The 11,201-nt window shown below is 33.9% G+C and overlaps 1 protein-coding gene across 1 annotated transcript; it reads left to right on the plus strand.

The window, feature by feature from the left end:
- The first annotated feature begins 8,758 nt into the window (after positions 1–8,758).
- LOC132165275 (myb-related protein 308-like) lies at positions 8,759–10,166 on the plus strand. The gene is made up of 3 exons (XM_059575768.1): positions 8,759–9,020; positions 9,128–9,257; positions 9,398–10,166. The coding sequence occupies exons 1-3, from the start codon at positions 8,888–8,890 to the stop codon at positions 10,011–10,013; spliced, it is 879 nt and encodes a 292-aa protein (XP_059431751.1). The 5' UTR covers positions 8,759–8,887; the 3' UTR covers positions 10,014–10,166.
- The last annotated feature ends 1,035 nt before the right edge of the window (positions 10,167–11,201 follow it).

Raw genomic sequence — 11,201 nt, forward strand, 5'->3', positions numbered from 1 at the left:
CACCCCCATGGCCAAAGGGGGTGGCTCCAAATGGCCAAGCCACCCCTAATTTTTTTTGTTTTTTTTTTTTTTCGAAAATACATTTTTTTTTAAAAAAAAAAAAAAATTAAGTAAGTGCCACGTGTCAACGTTTGATTGGTCCACGTGGAATTCGTTAAGTCAACTAACGGTCAACTGACGGAGGACTAACTTGGTCTATTATCAAAACTACAGGGACCTTCTATGATAAAAATGAAATCCTATGGAGAAAAAAATAAAGTAATGAAACCCCATGAACTAATTTAGTATTTAACCAAAAAAAAAATTAGTGTATTTCATTAATCTTGTTGGACATGCATAAAGGGTAGGAAATTCTGGTTACTGACATTACGGAAGGTCACACGATGTCTCTCCCGACTCCAGTTTATCTCTACCTACTTCTACCAACTTTTCCAGCTCGGTAAAGACAAAAAAAAAAAAAAAAAAAAAAAAGAAAGGAAGTTTCTTACAGTGTGGGTTTCAATTAGGGGTGGACAGATTAATCGTTTACCGCCTACCAACTATGACCAAATCAACATTAACCGCCTACCGCCAGAAGTCAATCGGTAATCAGTTAAGGATTTTTATACCGACGTCAATTCGGTTTGGATAATCGGTATAATTTTTTTTTGTCGGTTAACCGAATTAACTAATAACTAACCGAATTAATCGATAATTAACCGTAATAAACATTCTATGACCAATTTATTAGTAGAAGTGTAGAATATATGTATGGTGGACTCTTATTGTGTTAATTAATGGACTCATTTAAAATTTGTTTGGTTCAATAAGTTATTTTAGCCCAAAAAATAATTTGGACCCCCCAAACACAATCAATTTTTAGCCCAATTAAAAAGTTCACAGTTAACTAATTAACCAAACCGATTTTAACTGAAATATCCATTTAACTGAAATTTTCGAAATAAATCCTTATCGAAATCTAATCAATGAATTAACCGATTTAGCCAACAATATCAGTTAATCGACCGAAAATGGCTCTACCAAACTGAACGGAATCAATACCCACCCATAGTTTCATTGCGTAGGAAACTCACACGACAAAATGTGTCACCAAGATAGATAGCCCTTATGATGTTCATGTCTTTATATATATATATAGAGAGAGAGAGAGAGAGAGACCTAAGCTTATACAATTGGTTATAGGATGCCTCTAAATATGTTTAAGGGAACGAGCTTTTGTAAATCTAATTAGTGCTACTAAAGGTATTACAATTTTTATTACAAGTTGAAGAAATTTATAAACTTAACTCATCTCATAAAACTGGTTTTATAGGAGAAGGTTGCCAACTTCTTATATATATGCTCAAGGTCTTGTCCATAGGCGATGTGTGATTATTCCTCAACACCCTCCCTCACGTGCAAGCTAGTATTTTTCATGATCTTTCTCACGGGGTAAATAGTATCGGTCCTATTTGTCATGTAGTAAGCTTTGATATTATGAAGAAATTTATGGGCCTAACTCATCTCATAAAATTGGTTCTATAGGAGAGAGTTGCCAACTCCTTATAAATATGCTCAAGGTCTTGTCCATAGGTGATGTGGAATTATTCCTCAACACCCTCCCTTATGTGCAAGCTAGTATTTTTCATGATCCTTTTCACGGGGTAAATAGCGTGGGTCCCATTCGTCATGTGATAGGCTTCGATACCATGAACAAATTTATGGGCCTAACTCATCTCATAAAACCGATTCTATAGGAGAGGGTTGCACACTCCTTATAAATATGCCCAAGGTCTTGTCCATAGGCTATGTGGTAATATTCTTGATCAACATAAATTTCCTTACAAACTGACATGGCTGTTCAGAATTGGTGAAATGATTAAGCAAAAAATCTGACTCATCAATTTAATTTGTTAGTGACTTACTAGTCAACTATACATGTTTAATCATGTTAGTGTCACGTTTAATCATTGTATGAAAATTGTAATAAAAGCTGCAATAGTATTTTTCAAATCTAATGGTGTCTTAATTAATTGCACTAATTTCAGGAATATACTTCAATTGTCGAATGTGTTAGAACTTCATGTTTTAAAAAAATAATAATAAAAAAAAAAAAAAAAAAAAAAAAAAAAAAACACATTGTTTAGCCTATTATAGCATCCTAAACTCTCTCTATTATGTGGTTTTAGCCAAAATTTATAGAATATACTCAAAAATCACCATTTACTCATCTATATGTGTGTTGGGATAGGATTAGAGAGCAGGAGGGGAGAGAAACTGGTTCTCATGAATTTTGAACCAGTTTACGCATCTCTTCCATGCACCCAACAACATTCTATTAATGTAACAGGAACATTAACAACTTGTCAACTTCCTTCAGGGAAATTTATGAGGCTTTTTTATTTTTTTTTTTAATTTTCTTAACTTAGAGTAGACGTCACATGCCTCTTGATATTGGTCTTGTGTCATTTGGAATTTTGGATAGCGTAAATCAAACTTTATTGGTTAATTCCCATTAGCATTGGAATAATTGTGGGCTAAGTACCATGTTTGATAGGGTTAATTACACATTATCGTGGTACTTAATCCTACCAAATGCGATCACACAACTAGATCAAAATGGTTTATCTTAAGAAACGCGTTTAATTAATTATGGACCCTTAAATTTATAGGAAACAAATTAAATAGTAAAATTTGTAGTACTCTCACAAGGTTGTTTATGCTTTTAAGAGCACCAAACTCTTGGCCTTGTCAAATTAAAGTCATTAGAACTTGCCATTCTTTAAAAACTACCTTCTTGTTTTTTCCAACTAAAAACTTTCATTTATCTGCTAAAAAAAGGAGATAAATGCAAAATTAGTCTTTGTAATTGACCTAATTTACAAATCACTCCATGTGGTTTAAAAAATAATTTATAGGTCCATAGGGTAAGCCAAAATAACATTTTACTCCCTGAACTCATTTTTCGTTAAATGACTTAATGGAAACCGTTATATTACCATATCACACTCAATAAAAATAAGACACGTACTATTTTTTATTTATGCTTTTAAAAAATGACAAATAAGCTTTTCCACTTCATTTTGAGGCTCCAACACACACTCCACGTCAAATTAAATAAACATAATTCCTTTATCTCCCTTGTGCCGCTGTCGTCTTCACCTTCCCCAACGATTTTTGCCATCATCTTCATCTGCGTTTTCCGTTAAGACTTACATCCACACATAAATATTCCTACAAGCACAAGTATCATCTTACACAGGCACACTAAGGGACAAAACAAGCCCCACAAAAGGAAAAAACAATTGCATATCTGAAAAAAGAGATCACTTTTTAAAAGATGAACCTACAATTTGCTTTTTAAATCCACCATCTTCCAACATCGATTTAACACAAATCAAAAAGCACTTGCCATAGAACAAAAACAAAAAAATCAGACACACAAAGAGGGAGAGATTGTTTTCATAGAAAGCACTACCAAAAAACGCAGATGCCCAAATCTCATGCGCAGATGAAGACGACAGCAATAATTGTTGGGGAAGATGAAGACGACGGCGGCACAGAGAATATAGAGGGATTATGTTTATTTAATTTGACGTGGAGTGTATGTTGGAGCCTCAAAATGACGTGAAAAAGCTTATTTGTCATTTTTAAAAAACATAAATAAAAAAGAACATGTGTCTTATTTTTATTGGGTGTGATATGGCAATATAACAGTTTCCGTTAAGTTATTTAACGGAAAATGAGTTCAAGGAGTAAAATGTTATTTTAGCCTATCCTAGGGACCTATAAATTATTTTTTAAACTACAGGAAGTGATTTGAAAATTAGGCTAACCATATGGATCAATTTTGCATTTATCCCCCCCAAAAAAAAAAAAAAAAAAAATCTTTCATTTATATGAAATCACTTGAGAGAAAAGGCTTTGGAAGAAACTCGTATAAGCACACTTCTGAAGATGATTGTGCTATAGATTGCATAAACTATACTTCAGTTTTGATTTGAACTTTCAATTTTGTGCCTTTTGCATTTTTTTAATTTTTTAATTATTATTATTATTATTATTATTATTATTTTCAATTCGTAGGGTTTAGATGTCATTTGCGTATGCATAAATTTCTTGCATATTCAGGATGTGTGGTTCTTTTTGGAACTTTCTAGGGTTTGGATTTACTTTTAATTTGTTAGCTATTGTACGTGTTTGCTGGTTTCACTACAAAGAAAGGTCCTAGCACTAATAAAATACAAGGAAGTGTGATTAAATGTCGGGAAGTAAATAACTAAATATCAATAGTAGAGTGTCCAGAACATTATATCCTGCACATGAGAATACTAGATAGTCCTGCATGGCAATGAGAATATCAGAAAGCCAAGAAGTCCTCACATATATATAATAATGTGCCAAAATTTATAAATTGGTGGCACATGAAAATGTGACAGTAAGTTATAATTCCCGACACATATTATGTGCAATAAATAAACAAAATTAGTGTCCCATTCTCATGCCACATGGTAATTTGGGAAAATAATTCTCTCAATTTCAAATGAAATGGAAAGTATCTATTTACTGAAACCCTAATTTAAGGTTGTTGAGCTGTTAAACGACTTCCTAAGTGACTCTAACTTTGGCCCAAAAAATTAGGCTCTGTGGGCTTCAAGTTTTGGCCCAAAACGAAAGACATCAAATCTGAAATTTCAGAAATTCTACCGATGTTTGCTCGGTTTTGGCCCGCTGTGATTCGAAAACAAAGAAAATAGTGCCCCGGGCTTTATGGGCTCAATCTCCAAAGAGGTCCAAAAATTTGGATATTTTAAGGGGATACAAATCTGCAGAAATTCCAGATTTACTATAGTTGGGCTTTTTGCTCCAAATTGCCTTCCCATTAGGCCCAAAGGACCAATTGTGGCCTAGAACTCTATGGACACCTCCTATGGCCTTCAAATCTAGTCCAATTAAAGGCTGGTCGAACAACATATCAAACAAAATCAACTTAATTCTTCTATTCTTTTTTATTAAATCTATATTATTATTATTATTATTATTTTCTTCAAAATTTGATTTTTTTTTTTTCTTGGCGGAGAATCTACTCATCCTTCTCAGTTCTCAATTGGTTAGAAGTGCAGATCCATAAAGTTTCTGAAAAGACTGGAAACGACAACAAGACAATCATGTTACTCGATGACATTTATGGAAAACTCCTATGATATTGCAAAGATAAATTGAGATGCGGCGATAGATATAACAAATAAAAAGATAGTTATTGGAATGATAATTCGAGACTTTGGCGAGCGTATATTGGCATCCACGTGTTCGTCCGAACCTCTTACAACTGGATCGACAATGACCGAAGCTTTAGCAGCTTTGAGGGCACATTGTGAGTAGGGACTACAAAAGAGGGAAATGCATTACAGATAGTGTTATATCACAATTTGTATTACTTGTCCTAAAAGCTTAAGTTAATAGTAATGGGTAAATTTAATTATTTAATTAAATATTCTAACACTCTCCTTCACGTGTAGGCTTAAACTCTCTTTTAATAGGCCCATCAAGTAAAATATTTAATTTAAAAATGAGGGTGAATGACTAAAACAAGATTCCAACTCATGATCTCGGGCTAAACGCTAGAGTTTTTTTATTTTTCTTGGATGAAGAAGCTCCTAATTTTATTATGAGACATTGTATGTAAAGAAAGTTGAAGATTTATTTCATTATTTTATAACTTGCCAAACACTCCCCAAATCTCCTTATAAAAATAGCAAAGGGCTGCCAAAAAAATTAGGTCATTCTGCAGGTCTTTAGTACTCTTTATTTAGGCAATAAAAAAGGTATTCCAATATTTGTTTGGGTAATTAATTAAAAAAGTGGCATGCAATATGCCCTCCTGCCTCCTGCCTCTTATATTTAAATATTAAAGGATATGTGCCAACACCCTCAACACAACAATTGATCACATAGCTCGTGACTTTTATGGTTTACCTAATCTTTAATGATGCGGACCGAATCTCAAAATCTTTCATTTGTATCAAATTATTAAATTCACTTTTGCCGTCCAACGATTCCATGTATTTTAATGGTATTGTGAATGAGACTCGCTTCAAAATACCGTATTTTTAATTCAAATCAATCACATAGACTTCTCAATTCATTTTAAGCATCCATCTCCAAGCCCCCGACGCTCGAGTCTCCAAAACCAACTAAGATAATGGTTTCGATGGTTTTGTCAGTGGTTTTATCAATGAGTGTTTTTTGTCTATGAGGTATTTTGTAAAGAGAACGAAAATTATTTGGTGTGAAGAGTTATAATATTTTTTGGGTGTTTTAAATTGATGTGTCAACTTCTTATTAGAAAATGCAAAACACCCAATTTACACTAACACCTAACTGAAGTTATTCTCTTGTCAATTATTTGTTATTAAAAAACAAAATCAATATATATATATATATATATATATATATATATATATATATATAAAACAAGAATAGCATGAGAGGAGCACAAAAAAGGAAGGCCCACTTGGGTCCACGAGATGAGGTGGGCTAAAGATGTGGAGGGATGGAGGTGGGTTACCAACCTAAATAGATTCTTTTGCTTCCCCTTTGTTTATTATTATTATTATTTTGTTCAAAATCTTCTAGAAGCAACGAAAAAGTTAAGTTAGGAAGATGTGCCTTACCAACCTTGCCCATAAAAACTTCACATGGCCGGCGAAAAATGACATCAAACTCTCCCTCTCTCTCTCTCTACGTGGACATAGTTGGTTGAATATTGAAAAGGACACAAAAAAACCTTTGAAAAATCAATACCTTATACAATTACTACTAATATGCAACACCTTCCACAAATATATATATTTCTTTTATTTCTCCATTAAACATCACTTGTGGGTACCAATACATGCCCACGCGTGAAGGAAAATCACCATCACCAAAAGCTCCACATCATAACCAAGTTGAGCCATACTTTTTTTACTTCAAAAAAGTTTGCAATAAATCATCATTTTTGCCCGATAAATCTCGAATATACGACCCCACTTGCGTATTTGATGCGAAGACTTAGAACGGATATATTGTCGGCTTAATCAATCTTTAAATCAGTTTTTGTTAAAGCGGGACCAGGGAAAATAAGAAGAAGGGCATTATTAGGACAAGGGAAGATGTTGGTGGGAAAATGATGGACACTGTGGTTGGGGTCTGTTAATCTCAATCATGGAAGGTAGGGGAGTTAGTTACTTTTCTCATCTTGAATTGACAAGAGTAAGTGGAGTAAGAGGAAGTGGTCTTCTAGAATCCTATTAATGAATAAATAAATAAATAAAATAATAATGCATCTAGAAAGAAAGAGAGTGGAAAGAAGGAAGACCATGAAAAGTTGGAAAAGAATCAGAAGATAAGAATAAGTTTGGTGGGACTGCCTTCTGCTTCCAAATTATGTATCAATTTGCAATGTTTTGCATTTATAGGTCCTCAACAATCTTTTTTTTCATGCCCATCCCTCCAAACTTTGTATTTTGTTCTTATTCTTGCATAATATTATTATTATTATTATTTTCCTTATGTGTTCTGGCAATCCAATGGATTTAGCTTATGTTAGAAGGTTCTGGTTTAATTTTATTTTCTCTTTTATATACTCTTACCGTCTTTTTTTAATCTTAGCAATTGCAATTGCCTCAGCACATTTATTAACTAAAATAGCTTAAAAAATCACTTTTATTTATTTTAGCCATCTATTTTTTCAAAGTATATACATCACGCTCAACAATTTTGTTATCAAGTTTTACTATTTTATTTAAAATTTATTTTTCAAAGATTTCTTTATTTATTTATTTTTTCAATAATCATATCTTTGAAAATTTTATCTTTTTGCAATGGTCATTTTTTTATTCAAATTCAATTACTCGCACTCGACGTCCCAGATGAAAACGAAAATAAATAAATAGTGCGATGAAAAAATGAACAGGTTCCCATATTCATGTTGGTATAATGCTTACTAAGCGCATTGAGCACTGATTTTTCAACAATTTACACAAAGAAGCTTGTATAACCTTTTTAGCATTTCGGCTAACCAAAATAGCTTTTTGGCAAGAAAATTTCCTAAAAAAGCTTAAAATTATCCTCCGTCTAAAACTTTTGGTTAGTGTGAGTACTATTCACTTACCAAAAAAAATAAAATAAAATTTATGCTCTCCTCTCCTCTATCTCTTCGTGTACACCAAAGGCAACTCTTAACACCACTTCTCCATCAAGAAGAAAATCCCACGGATGGCACGATTAAACTCCTTCCTCCAACATCTTCAATTCCAAATTGAGTTTTATATCTCCGACAACGAAATTATGTTAATCACCGCTGATTTGATATTAGTTTTTTTTTTATCAACTCTTAATGTCCAGCTAGAGTTTAAGTTTTACAATTGAAAGTGAACGGTTAAAATGTTGAGTTCAATAAGAGTGCTTTGAAAAAATAAATAGCCAAAAAAAAATTGTAATCTTTTTTTAACTATTTTGATTAATAAATAATACATGGTGAAGAATGGTTACATACATGGTGAAAAAAAAAAAAAAAAAAAAAGGAATATGTGGGTGGAAACAGAAATAAAAGAAAAGAAAGGTACGTAGGTGCTAAAAAGGAGGAGGAAAGAGCAAATAACACAAACTAGATGAAAAGTAGAGCTACCTACCAAATCCAGCACTAACTTAATTGCAACCACTCGTCTTTCTCACCAACTGGGTCAAAATACCCTTCCCCTCTTTTACTTGTCTAAATAAAAAGGGCCCGAGTCAATTGCACCTTCTCCCTGCCATCCACCGCTTCCCATTTTTACTCTCTCTCTCTCTCTCTCTCTCTCTTTCTCTCATTTCCCCCAATTCCCTTTCAAGCCTCTCCATTCCCCTTCCAACCAGCAAAATAGCCATGGGAAGATCTCCTTGCTGTGAGAAAGAGCACACCAACAAAGGAGCTTGGACTAAGGAGGAAGACGAGCGCCTCATCAACTACATCAAACTTCATGGGGAAGGCTGCTGGCGTTCTCTTCCAAAAGCCGCTGGTAATTTATTTTATATTTAACTTTCACAAACACAGGCCAGAAAAGAGAGAAATATTGTGGGGTTTTATTATTATTATTAATTTTTTTTTTTTTTTTTTTTTTTAAAGGTTTGCTTAGATGTGGCAAGAGTTGTAGACTGAGGTGGATAAACTACCTTAGGCCTGATCTCAAGAGAGGAAACTTCACTGAAGAGGAAGACGAGCTCATCATCAACCTTCACAACTTACTTGGAAACAAGTACGCCATAGCTCTTCCCTTTTCATGCTTTTTTTCTTTTTTTTTTTTAAAAAAAAAGTTGCAATATTTTCTCCCTTCTTCTTTGTGAAATTAAAACAAGCAAAAATCTGATATGGGTTTTTACTCTTTTGATCTCTCAGATGGTCTCTTATTGCCGCCCGCTTGCCAGGAAGAACTGATAATGAGATAAAGAACTACTGGAACACTCACATCAAAAGGAAGCTCTACAGCCGTGGAGTTGATCCTCAAACTCACCGCCCACTCAACGCCGGCGCCACCTCAACCAAAACCGCCACCGCCATCAACACCAGCAGCAGTAACAAAACCAGTAGCGAAAACAACTCCACCAACAGCAATAGTAAGAAGAGTTGTAATTTCTTCGAAGTGCAAAATTACATGACACCATTGATGCAAGTGGTGGGAAATGAGTCTGCTGAAGAGTCAAATAGTAGCAGTGGAGTAACCACAGAGGAAGTATTCCCTGCGGAGCTCAACCTTGAACTCTCCATAGGGCTGCAACCCTATCAGCTTCAGATCCCTTCCATCAACATACAACCTCAGCAGCAGCAGCAGCAGCAACAACAACAACAACAAAAGCAGCAGGTTTCGTGGTACGAGAATGTCAGCCAAGGTGTATGTTTGTATTGCCATTTAGGGTTTCAGAACACCCAAGCATGTAGCTGCAAAGAAGCCATGGGAACAACCTTAACAGCTGACAACATCTACAGACATTATAGGGCGCCCTTGAACTCTTGAACCTTTTTAATTAATTAATTACAACTTATTTAGAAGTAGCTTGTGCCAGCTCACTTTGTAATCTTGTGGTGGAAAAGAAACATCTTAATTTTTTTTTGGCAAGAAGAGAATAGCTGTGAGATATATATATATATAATTAGTGTTTTTGATTTAGTCTAAGATCATTGAAGGCTCTTTCGAATGAGATTGGCTTCTTCCTATCGTGAGCACTAGTTGGAGAGTAAATAATGGTGAAGTGATGATCATCAATAAATTCAATCATACCAAAAAGGAAGACAGATGTTGACATGCGACAAAAAAATAATATGGAGTTCATCCAAATTAAGTTAAGAGTATCTGCGACAAGAATGAAAAAGGTTGTTTAATTAAACATGCAATGACAATTATACAAGCCAAAGTTTTTAGCCTACTTAATTGATTCTCTTAGTTATAAGGATGTTCCAGGCATTTGTATATACGAATCCCTTGTCAATGTTGGTCGGATAATAATACATGTAGCCCCCCTCGTCTCATGTGTTGTTGAGGAGCCACGTCATTTTATATTGACAATGATATGAATTTAGTTTGCCACCCGCATATTGATGCTATGAAACTTATTTATTCAAAAAAAAAACCTTTGATGTCTCGAATTTTTGATGCAAGAACCTTTAATAGCCTCGAGCCGCCTTTTAGGGAGGAGATCTTCCGTCAAAAGGTTCACCGATAATTCGCAAACCAAATACATTCAAATGCCCAAGTTAGTAAAAGTCTTTACAGAAGAAAGTAGAGGTATATTAAAAAGAGTAAGTTCGTGTATTTGACTATTTGAGTGTGGAGAGACTGATTTCTTGGAGTCATTTCTTTAGAGTGAATCCAATTGATCAATGGAATTTATTTTCCATCTTTCATCTTAGTTAATTTGGTTAATTATTTAATATAAAAATTCAAAATGTATAACCTAATCTTCTTTTAATATTCAAAAGAAGAGTCTGAAAATAAGGGAGGGGCAATGAAAATTTCACGTGAAGATTTGTGGGCATCCTCTTTAGGTTGGACAACGTGGACCAACTCGGATTTGAACCTACCCTAAACTAAAAAAACCAAATAAATCAAATATAAAAAATAAAAATAAAATAAAATAAAAGGCAAAGATATGATAAATATAGAATAATGGGGAGTTGGTGGGGTCTCCATAATTTCATGGCTGTG

Source organism: Corylus avellana, chromosome ca11 (assembly GCF_901000735.1).
Source record: "Corylus avellana chromosome ca11, CavTom2PMs-1.0".
Taxonomy (NCBI): domain Eukaryota; kingdom Viridiplantae; phylum Streptophyta; class Magnoliopsida; order Fagales; family Betulaceae; genus Corylus; species Corylus avellana.